The sequence below is a fragment of the Schistocerca gregaria genome, chromosome X, assembly GCF_023897955.1.
Source record: "Schistocerca gregaria isolate iqSchGreg1 chromosome X, iqSchGreg1.2, whole genome shotgun sequence".
In the NCBI taxonomy this organism is placed as follows: domain Eukaryota; kingdom Metazoa; phylum Arthropoda; class Insecta; order Orthoptera; family Acrididae; genus Schistocerca; species Schistocerca gregaria.
In genome coordinates, this window is record NC_064931.1 from 180,709,462 (window position 1) to 180,731,050 (window position 21,589).

The following is a 21,589-nucleotide window of genomic DNA, read 5'->3' on the forward strand; positions in this document are numbered from 1 at the left end:
AGCTCCATGGGAGGTCCTCGCTGAGTTCCTCATTCAGCTCCCCATTACAGTCACCAAAGTGAAATTCAAACCCACAGTCTTCACATACCACTTCCTCTTTGACTACCCTCCGGCAACATCCACATTTTTCACGCATTGCAACTCCGATCACTGCTGGAAAAACAGAATTGAATCACTTAACACACTTCACATAACACTAATTTTCGTTATTTACGGGCCGTAAAATATCGGACAACAGGTTAGGGCTTTCAGGAATATGATGTAACGTAAAAATTAATTATTTTCTTAACAAGAACTCAGACTTCACTTACCTGCAGCATGTCATTTAACCTAATCGTGATAGAATGTAACTTTAATGCACGCAAACTGAATGTAGACAAATTATCAGTGCAAAAGTTCCTAAATGGACAATTAAAGATTTCTGCTACTTACTGGAAATATGTACCTACTAATGAATGGACAGCCTCTACTTAAATTATCGGAAAGAAAAACGGAACAGTGAAATGCGATTGTCTAAGTTACCCGAGCCAGAACGTAAACAAAGCTATGACTACAAGAAGCCTTACAATCGTTTCGCGTGTTCTGGAATAATATATAACGAAAAGTGGTAACTTTAATAGTAAGTTTAAAAAAACACTAATACACTACTCAAAGAATAATTTATATTGCACAAACTGTTATTACAATTTAAATAAGTTATCTTTACGAGAACGCTAACGCTCGGCCGCCTCGACTGACGCAGGACTGATTACCGATGTTTACGTTGCGCCGTCGTCTTGAAACACAAAGTTCTTCATTGTTAACCTTTTTTCTACGAAAGAAATGGTTTTTGTAATACACTAAACGTATTCTGGAGCCATGCGACTAATATTTTCTCTTCTGCATTCGACTAGTCGAATGCAATTAATCGATTATACGGTTGTTTCGTTACTCGCTGTGGGTGTGCTTTGGATGCCGAGAATGTTTGATAATACGAAAGTATTGACCCGTTAGGAGTGTCTGAATCGATTGGCAGGGTCTCGGTGTATCAGCGTTTGAAAGTCGGTTTGTTTGGGAATATAAGGCGGGGATGCGTGTTGATTACTGGTAGGGGACGTTTGTTTGGCGTTGTACCCGTTGCAACGTCAAAATATGTAGATGGAGTTCTAAATTGTCGGTGTAATAGCCGTTAAGTCGGCGACTTGTTATGGCCGTTTAACTTCGTAGTTTGCTTTGTATAACATCTGCCGCGTATATAATAGTTCATCAATTAGCTAAACATGGAGGAAGACAGGCGACCCGCGAACAGCATCGATATGCGTCGCGTTCTGATACAGGCATTGGGCGGAATTTCACAAGAAAAGAAGAAAGGCAAACAAGTGAAAAAGCAAGCAAAGCAGCTGAACACACCTGTAGGAGAACAAAATCAACGCCGAGAGACTAACACAACCCAAGCAGGACCACACGAAGAACTGTAAGTGTGAACAACTGTCACACATTTATTTGCCATTCTTCCCAGAACTGAGTCTCACTTGTACATTGAAGAGTTGGAATTTTTGACATTTCAGGAATAGAATGTTTATGGTCCAATCAAAAACATTTATTTTTACAGTAGTAGTTTTTCTTCCAGTTGATCTGATAGCCGTAAAGAGATGTATTGATACTAGATGAACTGTGTAAATAAAAAAAATCCCTTGTTCCTTCCATTCGGTTTTGACGTTTTTTTTATGTCCATGTTTGGAAAATATCTGTGCTGGGTGTATACATGGACGTAAGGAAATCATTATAAAATAATATACCTATACACAGTAAAATATTGTTTGTGTACTGTGTATTCTTAATTGTGAAATCTCTAATGAAATGAAAAATCAGTATTTGTTTTAGCTGCGTGAAATCTTGTAACATTATTTCCCTTTTACGCTACTTCCTTTCTACTTTCTTGTAGCCGGTGAAACTATTGGCAACTAAAATGGCCGACGCTCCGTCTAAATATATTTTTTCATGTGTGTAATGTAGAATAAATATGGAAGTGTATATTGTTATTCTGCTAACGATTTGATATTCCATTGATCGACTATAGCTGACGTTCTTGAAGTGGAGTTAAGTGTAATAGATGTTTGGCAACAGTACTTTTCAAATGCTCAACATAGGCCTGCCTAAATATTGTCTAAGAATCAAAATTGTCTCTCTTCATGGTGGTCTCCTCTCTGGCATGAAATACCAGCTGCGGTGCACACTTTGTAATTCGTACAGTTTCCAAATTAAACCTTTATAATACATTGCTTTCAAATAAGTCTTTGCATCTTTATTTCCTCTCAACCCCTGACTCCCCCCCCCCCCCCCCCCAATCCCTCTAAGTGTTGCATCAGGGATTATTGCCAAGCAGGGGGGAAAAAAAGCAGAAGTTTAATTACACTCTCTGGGTAAAGCATTTTTTCTAATGTTGGTGTAGTTTGCAAATGGAACATTGACCCTAAGAAATGGTAATTGTTGATTGTGAATTCTGATCAATGAAATACTGGTATAGTTTTGTATTCTGTGGTTGGTCCCTTCCATGACATTGCAGAAGTCGATCTCTCTTAGCCCCCCCCCCCACCTCCCCCCTGGGCATTCCATGTTATGTGTTCTAGAGGGTTGTAGCATGACAATCACGGTTTTTGTATTAGCAATCAAGCTTGTTCCTATGGCAAACTTTCACTATCATTAATTCAATAATCCTGGAGACAGTGATTTGTTTGTCCTCATAGCACAGCTCTCAATGGTCCACCCGTGAGTTTTCGGCCAATTTGAGAGATACACCGGCAATATTTTCTTGAAAGTAACAAAACTAAGCAAACTTTTACAACTTGATGCACTTACACGTAATTTTTAAAAAAAATCCTGAGCGATGTGCCAATGGATAATTTGAAACGTAGTCGGCCGAAAAAATAGAAAGTAAAACAAGGCTGTTAAGTTTAGCTCTTAATACTTTCCGACGTGAATGCAGAATACACCTGAAACCTTACACCCAATAACTTACCTAAACAAAGTGACAGGGTGTGAAATTTCAGTCTCCTGTTGCTTTCCAATAGTTTACAAACTTAGCGCGAAGTTGACGATTATTCTACAACTCTTTTAAAACGCTTCCATGAGAAAGACCCTGTTCTAAACCATCTAAAAACTATTTGGTTTTGCAATGCCAGCGTATAATGCACTAAAAACAACAAGATGGATGTGTATTGGAAAAGAGCCCATATTCTTCTGTTACTTAAATGATATCTGACATGTCTGTATTCTACAGTTGTTTAGTACACTCCCTAGTCTTGATGACTAGGAAGTTAAAGTGCAAATAACTCGAGAAACGTCAAACTGGGACTTCTTTTGCCATGGCTGATCGTGACCTATTTCTGTTTTTCTGTTTCGTAAATTAACTGTGAATTACTAACGCAGCGGATATCATGGTAGTAAAGCTGTTGCACGACAGCTACAGCACACATCGTAGAAATAGCCCGCAGGTTTTATACCATAGTCACATTGTGTAAATTTTGGTTTAGTTCATAGCAGTTTTCTAAAATTTTGATACGGATCTGTATTACAGAGAATTATTAGTGCCTTCATTATTGTGTAATGCTCTTGGTGTGCTAGTTGAATTCTGGTTTAAGGTACAGCGTACTTTGTGTTAGCATGATATGCTGTCAATGCGGAACATTAGTGTACTGATGGAATATTGTATAAATGTCTTGCTATGATCCATGGGGGCTTAACCACTGTTGGTTCCTTTGAAAGTGAGAAAATTAGCATACCCATCACCATAGGGGCCACGCCCGATAGCTGTGCAAGAGCAGCCGAGGGGAAGTTTCTTTACCACAGGCTCCAAAGCCTGGTAAAGATTTCTTTGCACTGGATCCCAAGCTGATGATACATTTCTGTAAGTGTCAGAGGCCAAAGCTACAGGTAGAATAGTTCCCTTCTAGGGTCCTAAGCTTATATTTATTTCAAGTTACTTCAATTTTTTACCTGTTTCGTTAATTTGCTGTAGAATGTTGTCAGGAAAACCACACTACTGGCCAGATGATGTCACTGGTGGGATTGACCGGGAAGAAATTTTGATAATATAGAAAATACACTTTTCAAATGTGATTACTTCAAATTATTAGAGCCACGAAAGATAGAAAACTATTCTTTTTATTGTACTCTATATTCAAATTTCATTTTCTATAAAGAGAATTTTGTATAAAAACTTCCTAGCAGATTAAAACTATGTGCGGGACCGAGACTCGAACTCGGAACCTTTGCCTTTCGCGGCAAGTGCTCTACCAACTGACCTACCCAAGCAAGATTCAAGGCCCGTCCTCACAACTTTGCTTCTGCCAGTACCTCGTCTCCTACATTCCAAACTTTACAGAAGGTCTCCTGCTCAGGTTCACATTTTAATCTGCCAGGAAGTTTCATATCAGCACAGACTCCGCTGCAGAGTGAAAATCTCATTCTAGAATTTTGTATAGCTAAAAAAATTACAAATTCGCGTTTTTTTTTTAATTTACTGAAGCTGATTTCCTAGTCATCAGGACTTTCGATACTTTCCTCGGAGAGCCTTTTAAGGTCCCATTGCAAAACGAAATATTAGTATTTTAGGTGGTTTAGAGCATGGTATTTCTAATGGAAGCGGTTTAAAAAATTTTTGACGTTTCTAGAAAGATCGTCTAATTTGCGTTCAGTTTATAATCTATTGGAAAGCTGTAGGAGAATGAAATTTTATATTTTAAGACCTTGTATTGGTAAGTTACTGCGTTCAAACCTTTAGGTTTATCCCGCAATCACTTCCGGGGAGATAAAGCAAAATACTGCCTTTTCTTCCAAAGCAATTTTCTTTTGCCGACTTTGCTTCACCTAGCCGTAGTCTTTCAGCGCATTATATGATCGCAGGCCAAAACCAATATTGTTTTTTAGGTGTTTTAGAACGTTGTCTTTCTAATGAAAACGGTTTAGCAGAGTTTGCAGAAGACACTTTTGTAAAAGTGGGCCGGCCGCAGTGGCCGTCCGGTTCTAGGCACTTCAGTCCGGAACCGCGTGACTGGTACGGTCGCAGGTTCGAATCCTGCTTCGGGCATGGATGTGTGTGATGTCCTTAGGTTGGTTAGGTTTAAGTAGTTCTAAGTTTTAGGGGACTGATTACCTCAGATGTTGAGTCCCATAGTGCTCAGAGCTATTTGAACCATTTTTGTAAAAGTGGGATGCAAATAATAATTTTTGGCGTTTTTAGAAAATTCGTCAATTCTGCGCTCTGTTTGTAAAGTAATAGAAAGCATTATGAGAATGAAATTTTATATTCTGAGACCTTTTCTTGGTAAGTTATTACGTGCAAAGTTTCAGGTGTATCCCGCATTTACTTCCGTAGATATAAAAAGCTAAACTTCACCTTTTTTCCACCGTTTTTTTTTTTTTTCAGCCGTCATTGCTTCAAATTATCCATATGCAAGTCGCCCAGGATATCTTTTCTATTACTTCTCTTAAGAGAATGCAAAAAGTTGTACAAGATTGTGTAGTCTTGTTTCTTTCTTGGAAATATTGCTTGAGATATTATATCTAAATTTGCGGAAAACTCACGGGAGTACTGTTCGCAGCTTTGCCATGGCTCAAACAAGTGACTATATTCCTGGAACTATTGAATCAGTGATCGTGAAACTTCTGTGATTTCGATTAATTACTCAGTGCAAGATTCTGAAATGGTCCCTTTTAAAAGTACACAGACAGAGCCCTTCCTTGTCCTTGTTCATCCCAAGTTTCTGGTGCATCTTTAGTTACCTTATCGATGACAGGACATCAGACATTTAGTTTCCTTTTATAAACCTATGGACTGTGGTAACCAAGGGATTCAGAGCTGTTTGACAGTCATAAATCTATTGTTTCAGTACTGTATCGCCTGCTGCAGAAAGTTTGCCGTTATGGAATATTCACCCTGAGTTGCCATTGGTTGGTTAAGTTAGATATGATAGACAGAAAACAGCACTGTATTCTAGTTATCTGCGGACATGAAAATAATTATATCAACAGTTTGGACTACTGTTTAAGTTGTATTTTTTTTTTTTTTTCCAAGTAATAATGCCTGCAATGCCCAGCTTTGCACAGATAACTTATTTTTTATTTTGCTCATCACTTGTGTGAGGCTGGATGACACAAGATAATACGTTCAAATTGCATTGGATTATCAAATTCTGGCTATGCAAGTTTTTCCACTATCAGGATTTGAACTGTACGTTTCTGAAATAATTGTCATTGTACCATCGTGTTTTGACTACGGAGGTTAGTTACACATAGATGTCTTGAACACACCAACAAAAAAGTTGAGCATCCAGAAGAAGTCAAATGAGATGAAATGAAGCTTCATGTGATGAAAGATTGTATAGTTTTATTTCAGTGATTACATCATAAAATTGAATGAACTACAAATTTTGCAGTATGGGCACAGTGCTGGTCTCTCATTGGTAGGATGTTGCTCTCTATAGAACTTGATGCATGCAGTGATTTGGTTGGGAATGTGTCATACAGCTATTGTATAATCTTGTGAAAAACTATTCAACTGGCTGTTAATAAGTATACTGACACTGTGATGAGATTGACATACAAACTGGTGCAACAGATGTTCTGTCTGGTACAGATTGGGGAGCCTTGCTGGTCAAGGGATAACCACATGTCATGCAGACATGTCACAAAAACACAGATCATGTGTGGATCAATGGTGCCAGAATGCCATCCCATGTGAGTCAACACATGACTCAGAATTTCTTTGGTTTACTTCTATCCCACTGGATTTCCATGAACCACTATCAGAGGTGGCCTGAAGCCATATGTGGTAGCTGCTCACACCATCACAGTAGAGAAATACCCATGTATCTTTTGAAAACATTGGCAGAATGTGTCTCTTGGCAATGGCACACAATACTGGCAGACACTGGTAATCCAAGATAGTGCTTAACGAAGATTCATAATTGAAAATGATGGCGCTCTTCAGCATTCAATGCTTTGTGCGTACTGAGCCATTCCAAATCTGGCAGTCTATGTTGTGGTTTTGGCCACCTTATGCATGAGATAATAGTTCAGTAGCCCAGCTGCTGCAAGTCTCCGACCAATAGTGTTGGCTGATATGGGGCATTACAGTGAAACCATTATTTGTACATGGGGAGCTACAGGTATGAATTGACAACACATGTAGTTTCCCCTCACATTCCCATTCATTACAGCATTTGGCCACTCCTTCACAATACTTTTACCATCTGACACATCTTTAGCCCATTAAATACCCCAACTTGCTTCATAACAGAGTAACATGGTGAAAACAGTAATTCAGTTCTAGAAGTCGCAGACCATAAACCTAAATTATCATTTACATATCCATTGATAGCATATACATGTATGGAACTGCATCTATATTGGATCATTACTTACAGGAGCTTAACGTTTTACGTCTTTGTTTGTATGTGAGGGACTGCAGGTACCTATGATAATTCTGGCTGCACAGAGGTGTCTGCTTAATGGACTGGGGCATCATGGCAAGTCGTATTTATTTTCACCACTGCTGGAAAAAAATTAACCTAGTATATAGATATAGAAGTTTCTAATTCACTCAAGATTCACTGTTGCAACAGTGCATATGGAGTGCATGAAATGATTACATTTACAGATCAATAAAACAAGTAGTTCTGAGGTACCAGGTATTGGCCCATGCTGAAACGTGTTGTAGCCTCTGCAGGCGGCAATGTGGGCACTGCCTCTGGCATCCAGTCGGTTGTACAGATGGCGAATACTCTCCTGCAATATGTTATTCCATGCCTGCTCGACCTGTTCACGCAGTCCTGTAAGAGTTGTTGGTTGATGGGTCGCACGAGTCACTTCTCATTCCATTATATTCCACACGTGCTCGATTGGAGGTAATCTGGTCAGGGAAGTTGGTGCACGTCTTGCTGCAGTGCATGTTGTTACATAGGCAGTGTGTGGGCGAGTATTATCCTGTTGGAACATGTCACCTTCCTCTTGTAAGAACAGGTCTAACACCGTTCTGCATGTACAGAGAGCTGGTTACCATCCACTCCAGAAATACCAAAGGAGAACGAGAGTTGTAACTTATTGTACCCCAGACCATAAGACCTGGGTGGGGCCAGTGTGTCTTAGTTGAATGCACTATACGAGACAGCACTCACCAGATCTAAGTTGTACATGCAAACGTCCATCACTTGTGTCCAGACAATCTATTTTGATCTCTGAAAACCACGGCGCACCATTTCATCTTCCGTATGATCCGCTGACGACACCAGTCGAGCTGTGCACGTCGGTGCTGTCGCGTGAGGACAACAGGCTATAATTGTGCTTGCCCATAGTCCCATTGCTAATAACTGGTTCGCAACAGTTCGTGCTCACACGTCTGAGCTTATAAGCCGTGTTACATGTGCTGTAATACTGTACGATTTTGCACTGCTGTCATAGTACTACGATCCTGTTGTGTGTCTGAGCTGCGTGGATCCAGAGCGTGGAAGTCCAGGACCTCGTCTACGGGTGAGAGACTGTTTACCTTATACTAACATCGTTGACACCTAACGAAGCACGCCCAACTTGTGTGGCAATTCTCCTAAAGGACCATCCCCCACTCGGAAGGCCACAATTTGACCCCTTTCAAACAAGCTCAGTTGGCTGTAGGAAGCTCGAGTGCCTCTCCGTGCCATTGGTGCCTGTTTGCTTCACATGATTGCACCACACTAAGCATTCTGGCGGTGAGTGTTCCCTATTGAATGGTAGACACAAATTGCGCTCTGGTAGCTGTGCTACTACGGTAGCTGTTGGCAGACGACGTTGAAACCATTATCAGTACACCTACACTACTGGTCATTACAATTGCTACACCACGAAGATGACGTGATTTAGACGCGAAATTTAACCGTCACGAAGAAGATGCTGTGATATGCAAATGATTAGCTTTTCAGAGCATTCACACAAGGTTGGCGCCGGTGGCGACACCTACAACGTGCTGACATGAGGAAAGATTCCAACCGATTTCTCATACACAAACAGCAGTTGACCGGCGTTGCCTGGTGAAACGATGTTGTGATGCCTCATGTAAAGAGGAGAAATGCGTACCATCACGTTTCCGACTTTGATAAAGGTCGGATTGTAGCCTATCGCGATTGCGGTTTATCGTATCGCGACATTGCTGCTCGCGTTGGTCGAGATCCAATGACTGTGGGCAAAATATGGAATCGGTGGGTTCAGGAGGGTAATACGGAACTCCGTGCTGGATCCCAACGGCCTCGTATCACTAGCAGTCGAGATGACAGGCATCTTACCCGCAAGGCTTTAACGGATCGTGCAGCCACGTCTCGATCCCTGAGTCAACAGATGGGATGTTTGCAAGACGACAACTATCTGCACGAACAGTTCCACGACGTTTGCAGCAGCATGGACTATCAGCTCGGAGACCATGGCTGCGGTTACCCTTGACGCTGCATCACAGACAAGAGCGCCTGCGATGGTGTACTCAACGATGAACCTGGGTGCACGAATGGCAAAACTTCATTTTTTCGGATGAATCCAGGTTCTGTTTACAGCATCACGATGGTCGCATCCGAGTTTGGCGACATTGTAGTGAACGCGTATTGGATGCGTGTATTCGTCATCGTCATACTGGCGTATCCCCCGGCGTTATGGTATGGGGTGCCATTGGTTACACGTCTCGGTCACCTCTTGTTCGCATTGACGGCACTTTGAACGGTGGACGTTACATTTCAATGTGTTACGACCCGTGGCTCTACCCTTGATTCGATCCCTGCGAAACCCTATATTTCAGTAGGATAATGCACGACCGCATGTTGCAGGTCCTGTACGGGCCTTTCTGGATACAGAAAATGTTCGACTGCTGCTCTGGCCAGCACATTCTCCAGGTCTCTCACCTATTGAAAACTTCTGGTCAGTGGTTGCCGAGCAACTGGCTCGTCACAATACGCCAGTCGTTACTCTTGATGAACTGTGGTACCGTGTTAAAGCTGCATGGGCAGCTGTACCTGTACACGCCATCCAAGCTCTGTTTGACTCTACGCCCAGGCGTATCAAGGCCGTTATTACGGCCAGAGGTGGTTGTTCTGGGTACTAATTTCTCAGGATCTATGCTCCCAAATTGCGTGAAAATGTAATCACATGTCAGTTCTAGTATAATATATTTCACCAAGGAATACCCGTTCATCATCTGCATTTTTTCTTGGTGTAACAAATTTAGTGGCCAGTAGTGTACTATTCCCCAGGTGGCGTATGCTGTCATCGCGCCAAAATTGACGTCATCTTTGCAGCTGTATTATTTTTTTCCGGCAGTGTACTTCAGTGAAGCTGATGTGCACGTAAAAAGAAAGCTATGAAGTCAGTATTAAACGTCACTGGAATGAAAGAAATAATGTGCAAGACGACTGAAATAATAGTGAAAGAACTGTAAAAGTGCCTCCACAGACCCTGGCGGGCCCTTCGATACCGACCGACCGCCGGTTGCCCTCCTCCAGTACGTCATTGGATGCGGTATTGAGGGCCGTGGGGTCAGCACACCACTCTTTCACTTTCCCGGCAGTTGTCAATTTTCATGACCTGGAAACGCTACTAGTATGAAGGAATTGTGTTTACGAATATTAGAGAGTGAAAGGTGGACTTTGGGAAATGGCGGCATGTATGTCTTTTGCTTGTATTTGCCTTGCATGACTAAGATATGTTCCGTTGAGTTGGGGCAGGAGACCAAAGAGCGAGGTCATCGGTCTCATAGGACTAGGGAGGGAAGTCGGCCGTGTCCTTTCACAGAAACCATCCCAGTATTTGCTTGAAGCGATTTAGGGAAATCACGGAAAAACTGAAAGAGGATGGCCGGAAGCGGGATTGAACCGTCGCCCTCCCGAATCCGAGTCCAGTGTGGTAACCGCTGCGCCACCTCGTTCGGTCATGACTAAGACAGTTTATTGTTATGAGACTTAGCAATACCAGTTTTGTCTGCGTAGTTCGTACAGCCATTGCTTAGTGTGTAGGTGGTTTTGTGTTAGCAGAAGAGTCAACACCGTGTTACGAGTGGAGGCCGAAATGCACGCGTTTCAGCTCACGCAGGCTGGCGAGAAGAGGGAAGAACTATACTGACGTGAGGTCTGGAACATGACAAGGAATGAGAATTTAGAAAGCGGACGTAATTAGTTTCATAATTAACTTTGATCCATTTATTATGAACGTCGCTCGTGGCGGTACATGATTCACAATATTATCTGTTCAGAATACATTCTTGAAGTAATTATAGTAACTGAATATGGCTCCTTGCTAGGTCGTAGAAATGACGTAGCTGAAGGCTATGCTAAACGGTCGTCTCTACAAACGAGAGCGTATGTGGACAGTGAACCATCGCCAGCAAAGTCGGCTGTAGAACTGGGTCGAGTGCTAGGGAGTCTCTAGACCTGCCGTGTGGCGGCGCTCGGTCTGCTATCACTGATAGCGGCGACACGGGGGTCCGACGTATACTAACGGACCGCGGCCGATTTAAAGGCTACCACCTAGCAAGTGTGGTGTCTGGCGGTGACACCACAGGTGGAGTATCATATAAACCGTAGAAGCAGTTACCCCATTTGGAAACGGCATAGACAGATCCTTGCAGGAGGAAGTTTACCTGATGTAAACACTACATACAGTGGATCCACAGCTTCCATGCTTTGCAGGGTCAGTCATTTTATCCATGAGAAAGCCAGAAGACTTTAACTACAATGTATGAAGAATGTGGACGCCTACAAATGCGCAACTGCACCACGAAATGAATAAAGCAGCCTTCAACCAGCAGAATGCCTTCCCAGGCAGCGGTTGCGGAACTGTATGATACGGACTCTGTGTATCACTGAAGCCGTTAATAAGCCATCGTGATCCATAATAGCTCAGCCACCTCCTACAGCTCGGGGAAGAAAGTCGAAGCATGAACCAAGGAATGCACAAGCCCAATGGCACTCCGTATGTGCTCTGTAGAATTAGGCCAGATGAGTTGGAGAGTGCGGGGCAAGGATTCTCGTGCATGTGAAGTGTCACTCGAAACGTACTGACAGTATTCGCGAGGAATGACATGATGCATTGTCTTGCTGAATGTTACAGTTTCCTTTGTAGGCGAACTAATGGATTATATGACTGTATAGTAGGTTCCTGTATTGATCGCCTGTGAGAGACTATGACAAACGTATCAGGGCCCCATTTCATCTTTTGTAAACATCTATAGCAGGAGAATACGCCGGCCGTCTTCCTGGATGGTGCCCCGTTGGCTCGTATCCTTCTGTCTACGTGTACTACGTGTACACACACATCAGTCCACTCTACACTTCTTCCATGCTCCAAGCGTCCGGCGCAGCTATTCCTGCGCCCATGCTGTGGAACAGTATCATCTGCAACCAAACGGTGGATTAGGAGCTCTATTTAGAGTTCGCAAAAGAGCGGCACTCAGATCAAAATTTAGATTTCCCTTCGTTTCTCGTAATATGTTACGTGGGATTTTCTGTGTGCAGCGCACTGCACAGTAGCTTGGAGAGTACTTACGTAGATGTGAAAATGCGCGGTCGTTTTTCTTCTTTATGCTGTACTAATCGAGTTTACGCTTCGTCGATTAACCCTCCTACCACCAGGATTTTTCTGTTTTTGTTCCACTGAGTACCACTGGGGTCATATAGACCCCAAGTAATTTACGTTGGATGCATTGGCAATACCTAAACCAACTAACATAAAAACGTACATTACAGTTGTTCAGTGTGACAGTAATGATTGTTTTCGTAATGATACTAGAAAGGTTAATGACCACATCGTAGACAGGACTTTAAACCGTAATTTGCGTTGCTTCATTAGCCGACAATGATGAGGTAGTTGTAGATCCCATGGTTTCTCACTGGTTATGTTTCAATTTTGCATTGTGAAGTGGTTAGCTGCCCTGTGGCCTAACAATCTACTGCTGCAATCGGCCATAGTCGACGACCCCCGTCATCAAAATGTTGATCCCAGTGGCAGTTGGACTCTGTTGGCAGCGGCTTTTCACTGAACTGATGTACGTTACAAAGCGGCACGAGAAAAGGCCAGAGTTTGTACGATCTCAGATGTTGTCTGATGTGCTGGGCACCTCCGATTGGTCGTGACTGAACTGATTCCGCGCGTCTTGCCCATCCTGCGGTTCTCTCTCACGCCGACGGCTTAACGAAGTTCTGCCGTCGTACCAGATACGTGACACGCCGAGCTACACCAGTCGCCATGGTCTTACCAACTGAATTTTGTTTCATAAATTCTCCAGTATAATTACTTCGTCGATACATTCATTGTTGTGTTTAAGTTACACGGTAATGGACTTGTCGGATGTTAAAATAAAGCCACAAAATTGGCAATAATTTAATTTTTTATTTATTGTGACTCACTGTGAGCTTTCTACATTTTAATAAAGTTAGCGTGTTCCGTACAGGAGACAAGCAACATGAACAGCACCTGATCATGATTTTTATGAGACTGGCGCAACAATAGCTCTCGCAACTTCATTTTTTGTACAGAAACCTTTATTCGTTAAGTACCTTTGAAGCGCTGCATTAAACTCAAAGCATACGTGCGAAGAATGGCACAGCCCATTTTTCATGAAGATTGGATTTCACAATACAGATAAGATATTTATTTGCGAAATAGTAATTTGAAAGTTTTGTATCACTTTCATTTTCTTTCATTTTAAGCACAAATCACTTTGCCGGTACTCTTGATTTGTACGACACGACACTATATTGCAGTGCCTGTATTGTTCGGAAGTACTATGCAGTGTACCTTAGGACAGCCATTCATGTCCGAAAGAACAGGCACTGCGCCGACTACAGCCATTATGAAATACATGAACTGTGTTCACAGTTACGAATATGGAAAACCATCAACTGTATAATGGAATGACGACAGTGAACATGTGTGCTGGTCCAGGATTCGAATCCGGATTTCCCGTCTATCGCGAGCTGTCGCCTTACCATTAGGCTGTCGGAGCAAGACTCACGGCCATACCCAAACATCCATATGTCGCCAACCATGTGCCTGAAACTTGCACTCGTACATTCATTATGTATATTTAAGTACAAGGGGATTTTTTTAATTGAAAGTCGCTTCTCCAGTGTTGGCGGATAAATACGATATTGCGTGCATGCCTGTCCAAACGAACGTTGCATCATATTTCTAAACAATAAAGGCACTGCAGTATCCTATTTAGTATTTTATTTTCATATGCGACATACGACACCGAAGATACGACCTTTCAGTACCTGAACAACAAATAATTTACTGCAGTGTCTGATAAAAAGTACCCAGACATCTTCATGTACCCGCCCGGGTAGCCGCGCGTGTTGACGTGACTTCTTCAGGGAAGGGGAGGTTTTCTGGCCCCAAATCGGGTCCGCCCGACCTATTAAGGACGAAGGATCGGTATCTCAGCCAGCCATGTGGTTCTTAGTCGGTTTCTCCACATCCCACTAGGTGTGTACCGGGCTGGTTCCCGTGCCCCGCCTCAAATACACGCTACACAGCCATTTGGAACGCTTTCTTACACGTGCACACTGAATTTACTCTTTACGTAGACAAACTGGGTACACTGCTTACGTGTTGGAGGGTGAATGGTAGACTGATGACCATTTTTTTTATCTCCTTAACGACTTATCTAAGCATCCGCATCGCTATGTAATGCGGAGTTATCACTATAATCACGAGAGGCGGATCTGCCAGTGTATATAAAAAAAAAAAAAACGGGGGGAGGGGCGGAGAGTATTGTGTTGTCAGTAGAGAAGCAGCAACACCAGATTGGGTCGGTCAGGATAGCTCAGTGACTTTGAACGTGGACTGAGGATCAGGTGTCACCTGAAGAACAAATCAATCAAGGACATTTCATTTCTCTTTAAGCTGCCCCAGTCGACTGTTGGTGATGTTATTGTGAATTGGAAACGAGAAGGAACAACCACAGCTCAACCGTGCCGAGGTAGACCTCATGTGCTGACGGGCAGGAACTGTAGAGCATTGCGGAGGGTGGTTGTAAAAACTCTGATGAAGTCAGATGAAGGAATCGCTCGTAAGTTCCAAAGTGCTACCAGCTAGTACAGTGACGATGTGCAAGGAGTTAAAAAGAATGGTTAGCATGTTCGAGCATGACCTCGTGAGGCTTACATTTCTGTAGTCATTGAAGGTTAGGGTAAAGTCCCCGTACTGCGCGTAAGGAAACTGTAAACGAGGAACGCTGGGAACACATTTTAACAGCACTGTGTATTGCACAAAGTAGAGGAACATTCCGGAGACGATAATTGGGTTCATATCAGCATGACAGTGCACTCTGTCATTAAGCAGCATTTGTGAGGCAATGGTTTATGAACAGTAACGTTTCTGAATTGGACTAACCTGCCCAGAGTCCCGGCTTGAACCCAGTGTAATACCCATGGAATGAGTTGCAACGTAGATTTCGCTCCAGACCCTAGTGTCCAACATAACTATCTTTTCTGGTTTCGACTCTTGAAGAATGGGCTACCACTCTTCCACAAACATTCAGACACTTTATTGAAAGTGTCTCTAACAAAGTTCATTAAGAGGCACGCTGGACACGCCCCATCCTAATGCCCGCTGTACTCTATTCATCATAAGAATAAACCTGATGTAAGTGAACACAAACGCGATGGTGGCAAGAAGCTGTAGCACACGTACACTGGTGTTGTTACGCTCTCGGAAAGATATCTTATTACTAACTTACGTTAACTGAAACTTTATGATATTCTAATGTATTAGCAGCCATCAACGTTTTTCTACGCTGCGGCTATGTCGCTTTTATTTCAAAAATTGTTTACAGTCGCAGTCTCTGTACTGTTGTGCTCTGATTGACGCGCTATTAACACGCAGTATGAAAATGGACAAGACTGCTTCCTGCTACGTAGTGAAACACTCATTTGGAACACGGTTAAATAGTGCCGAGAAATAAGTTATTGATAATGTTTTTCATAAATTTAACAGAAAAAATTGGCTTTGAAGTTTTCCTAGGGTCTGTATTTGATATAGTTGAGGTGCAATACACATGGATGTACAGCAGAATGGGTAGCGTAGCAGACTGATAATCTGGTGCAGTTCATAGATCGCTGGTTCATGTCTCGCCTTGGTCATTTTTTTCTTCTTTCACTTTGAAGTACCTACATCTCATTATTGTAAAATTCGTGATTTTTTTTATGAATAATGCAGGTGTTCTTGTTTCTAATTACATATTGCACGCGGAATTCCTGTTTTCATTTCAAATACACAAAGGTCCATTAAAATTGCTACACCAAGAAGAAATGCAGATGATAAACGGGTATTCATTGGACAAATATATTATACTAGAACTGATATGTAATTACATTTTCACGCAATTTAGGTGCATAGATCCTGAGAAATCAGTACCCAGAACAACCACCACTGGCCGTAATAACGGCCTTGATACGCCCCTGGCATTGAGTCAAACAGAGCTTGGATGGCGTGTGCAGGTACAGCTGCCCATGCAGCTTCAACACGATACCACAGTTCATCAAGAGTAGTGACTGGCGTATTGTGACGAGCCAGTTGCTCGGCCATCATTGACCAGACGTTTTCAATTAGTGAGAGATCTGGAGAATGTGCTGGTCAGATCAGCAGTCGAACATTTTCTGTATCCAGAAAGGCCCGTACAGGACCTGCAATATGCGGTCGTGCATTATCCTACTGAAATACGGGGTTTCGCAGGGATCGAATGAAGGGTAGAGCCACAGGTCGTAACACATCTGAAATGTAACGTCCACTGTTCAAAGTGCCGTCAGTGCGAACAAGAGGTGACAGACGTGTAAACATTGGAACCCCCCATACCATCACGCTGCGTGATACGCCAGTATGACGATGAGGAATACAAGTTTCCAATGTGCGCTCAGCTCGATGTCGCTAAACACAGATGCGACCCTCATGATGCTGTAAACAGAACCTGGATTCATCCAAAAAAAAATGACGTTTTGCCATACGTGCACCCAGGTTCGTCGTTGAGTTCACCATCGCAGGCGCTCCTGTCTGTGATGCAGCGTCAAGGGTAACCGCAGCCATGGTCTCCGAGCTGATAGTCCATGCTGCTGCAAACGTTGTGGAACTGTTCGTGCAGATGGTTGTTGTCTTGCAAACGTCCCCATCTGTTGACTCAGGGATCGAGACGTGACTGCACGATCCGTTACAGCCATGCGAATAAGTTGCCTGTCATCTCGACTGCCAGTGATACGAGGCCGTTGGGATCCAGCACGGCGTTCCGTATTACCCTCCTGAACCCACCGATTCCATATTTTGCCCACAGTCATTGGATCTCGACCAACGCGAGCAGCAATGTCGCGATACGATAAACCGCAATCGCGATAGGCTACAATCCGACCTTTATCAAAGTCGGAAACGTGATGGTACGCATTTCTCCTCTTTACACGAGGCATCACAACAACGTTTCACCAGGCAACACCGGTCAACTGCTGTTTGTCTATGAGAAATCTGTTGGAAACTTTCCTCATGTCAACACGTTGTAGGTGTCGCCACCGGCACCAGCCTTGTGTGAATGCTCTGAAAAGCTAATCATTTGCATACCACAGCACCTTCTTCCTGTCGGTTAAATTTCGCGTCTATAGCACGTCATCTTCGTGGTGTAGCAATTTTAATGGCCAGTAGTGTATAAATGCTTAATTATCGATATTTTATTAACGATTGTTAATAAATGTTGCTTAAATTAAGAAAACATAACAGTTCAATTCTTTAGGACAAAAATGAAAAACCAAATGCTCTTTATTTGAAGAGTGTCCATTCTTTTATACCACAGTTGTAGTTTCACACGAACCAGAGTGATAAGCGTCGTAGAAACATGAAAAGCAATCATTTTCACAGCACCGAGCACACCATACAAATGCTGCATTTTTACATTTACCGCTGTACCATTACAGTAAGGACTCAACGTAACTGATCTGGAGCCAAGTTAAGGGATTTGTTGCTAGAAATAAGAAGACTAAGGTGCCAGACGTACTGGAACTAACGCGCGCAGCTTTTTCACACGTCACTGCTGAACGCTGGCGGTGTATATAACGGCGCGTCATAAAAAAAGAGGAGAAACTGCGACGCCTGGGAGGCTTCTTGGATTCTGTTTTTGTTCGACTCGTTATCAACGTAGTGACGGTTCCAGAACTGAAATATATCTCTCGGATTCGAATAAGGAAGGAGCTAAGAGATTACCAGACGACTGACTGTAATTAATACCTTCAGCTGCTTCGTTATTCAACAGTACGGTGAAATCCCTGCAGTATGCTTTCGCATCACGCTCGCTTAGAAAAATTACCCTGTATTTAAGTTAGGAATTTTCATCACTCTTGTTAGAAATTAGAATGCTATGTTAGATGAGAACGAGAGCATTTTATGCTCTCCGTCTGGTTACCTAAGAAGCATGCGGTAGTGCTGTAGTTTTGCCGAATATCGTTTAATTCTCCTTAAAAAGTGAATGTCATTAGACGCTATATTGTTTCTCTGCTCTTCGCTTTTTACGTCTGAACTGAAACTGCTCGCAGCATTGCACGTTAGTTGGACTAGCTGGCACCGGTAAAGCGATTGTCTCACATTGTCGCTTAGTATGTGTGCGTGGAACACAGTACAAAACGTAACCTTATGATCGTGCATGACTGTACTGGACATAGCTTGGCTTCCTCCCCACGTGAAACGAAATCCAATGAGATTGAAGCAAACGCAGAAGAAAACATCAGGTTTATTCATATGATGAACACAGTATAATACACGTGCAGATACTTTCGGTCAGATAGTGTATACTCTTTTTAGGTACAAGTTCAAAGAAGGCCTCCACTTTCACAAACGGCTTACTTCAAAATTAGGATTTTCGTTCAGCAAGCATGATAAGTGCAGCTTTGACGATTTTAACGTATAAACGCTACTGTAAGCATCTGTTGCAACTATTGAAACTAAATAAAGTAAATCGATAAGAAAGAATAGATTTACACGAAAGGCGCAAGTCAGTGCGCCAGTTATGATACAGGCTTTCAAACACACCTTTCTGCTGGAAAAAAATTTGGATAGCTTTCCTTAAGTACTCTCGGATAGTGTAACAAGTGAGCTTCCAGGAGATGATTCCTTAAAGCACCTAAGACGAATTCCATCCATAATAGTTCCCTTGAAAAGTCCAGGCGTATTACCCACCCTGTTCTTGTTTCAGCTCTCGTCGTCGACAAGGTATTAAATCATAATCTTTCTTTTTCCAGGATATGATAAATTACGTCTTTAGCGTGAACGCTCATGATCTTTAATTACTCGTACTTGATTCCGTGTGTATTCCGAATGTTCAAAGAAGGTAACGAAGAATAATGAGTGGAAACTTGCATTAAGTCGTACGTGGCAAGTGTGGTGAATGTTTAAAGAGATAATGCAGAGCTACAAGGGCGAAAGGTAGATGAAAGATAAACATCAACAAGACGAAATCGTGGCAGAAATTAGTGAATTCTCTAAATATTTCGTAAGGATTTCCCAACATGGTAGTTCAGTTAGTGAAAGCATACTGCGCAAAAAAGTACATGGAACAGCGTCAAAGTATAGCTCAGCTGGAGTTAACGTAACAGGCCAAATAATTTTGTAGTCTCGCAGCCTTGTATTCCTCCTCCTAAGAATAATAGTTAGCCATCGTGCCAGAGATCAGTTTAGAAGTGGTCATCAATAGGAGACCCGGTGGTACGTGTTGTGATGCATTATCTGTGGTTGTCACAGTATGGGTTGGGTTGTTGGAGGAGGTGACCAGACAACGAGGTCATCGGTCTCTTCGGATTAGGGAAGGACGGGGACGGAAGTAAGCCGTGCCCTTTCAAAGAAGCCATCCCGGCATTTGCCTGGAGCGATTTAGGGAAATCACGGAAAACCTAAATCAGGATGGCCGGACGCGGGATTTGACCGTCCTCCTCCCGAATGCGAGTCCAGTGTGTTAGCCAATGCGCCACCTCGCTCGGTGTCACAGTATGTTGCTTACTAGATACATGGTGTTCTGGCATGCTCTAAGGTGACCAGTGATTGTTCGAAACTGCTAACAAGCTGTGAAGCTGTTAAATCATTCTCAGTTACAGACTTCGTTTTGACGTTATTTCGGTTTATTATTATTAATATTATTAGGTATTTGTTTTATTACTATCTATTCTTTCAAATTTACAGCTAATTTTGTAGGTGACAAAAATAGGCTGCATAATCCTACAATGTGTTACTGTATTAATATGAAAAAATTACTGTTTGGTCCACGCTGTGTGTTCATAGGCTTGGAGAAGGCTTGTTTACCATTTTTTGGCAGTGCGGTATCAACTACACTGACAGAAGTGTAGTCCACGCTCTTTATTCGAAGCAGTCAGTACTAATGGTATCACACAAGAGGCTAAAACTGCGCAAATCGTGAGCAAGTGTTGCTGAGTGTTGCCACTAGTATTTAATACTGGGTATAGAACACTTGTCGAGGGAGACGATCTCTATTTGGAAAGGCTGACTGCAAATCAGCGTGATATAATCTACATCTACATACCAAGCCACCATACGGTGCATGGCGGAGGGAACCCTGTACCACTACTGTCATTTCCTTTCCTGTTACACTCACAAATAGAGCGACGGAGAAACGGCTGCCTATTTGCCTCTGTACGAGCTCTAATTTTAATTTCCTGGTCCTTACACCATATGTACATCGGCGGCAGTAGAATCGTTATTTGAGCCACAAATGGCGGTTCTCTCAATTTTCTCAATAGTGCTCCTCGAGAAGAACGTCTTCACTCCAGGGATTCCCATTTGAGTTCCTGAAGCATCTCCGTAACACTTACACATTGTCCGAACCTACCGCCATCAACTCTAGCAACCCGCCTCTTAGTTGCTTCGATCGGGTTGACGGAGGAGATAGAAAAGATCCAAAAAAGAGCGGCGCGTTTCGTCACAGGGCTATTTGGTAACCGTGATAGCGTTACGAAGATGTTTAACAAACTCAAGTGGCAGACTCTGCAAGAGAGGCGCTCTGTGTAGCTTGCTCGCCAGGTTTCGAGAGGGTGCGTTTCTGGATGAGGTATCGAATATATTGCTTCCCCCTATTTATACCTCCCGAGGAGATCACGAATGTAAAATTAGAGAGATTAGAGCGCGCACGGAGGCTTTCAGACAGTCGTTCTTCCCGCGAACCATACGCGACTGGAACAGGAAAGGGAGGTAATGACAGTGGCACGTAAAGTGCCCTCCGCACACCGTTGGGTGGCTTGCGGAGTATAAATGTAGATCATCTTTTAATTCGACCTGGTGCGGAACCCAAACACTCGAACAGTGCTAAATAGTGGGTTGCACTAGTGTCCTATATACAGTCTTCTGTACAGATGAACCAGACTCTCCTGAAATTCTCCCAGTAAACAGAAGTCAACTATTCGTATTTCCTCCTACAATCCTTACATGCTCATTCCATTTCATATTGCTTTGCAACGTTACGCCTAGGTAATTAATCGGCTTGTCTGTGTCAAGCTGCACATTACTAATAACGTATTCGAACATTTTTTCTATATTTGAAGCTAACTACCATTCATCATACCAACTA

General features: G+C 42.7%; 1 protein-coding gene across 1 annotated transcript in view; it reads left to right on the forward strand.

Annotated features, from left to right (window-relative positions):
- Positions 1-955: 955 nt before the first annotated feature.
- LOC126297455 (uncharacterized) overlaps positions 956-21,589 on the forward strand; it is a 176,602-nt gene continuing 155,968 nt past the window's right edge. Inside the window, exon 1 of the mRNA XM_049988315.1 lies at positions 956-1,453. Coding sequence (XP_049844272.1) covers positions 1,260-1,453 — 194 coding nt within the window. The 5' untranslated portion in view covers positions 956-1,259. The remainder of the gene's footprint in view (positions 1,454-21,589) is intronic.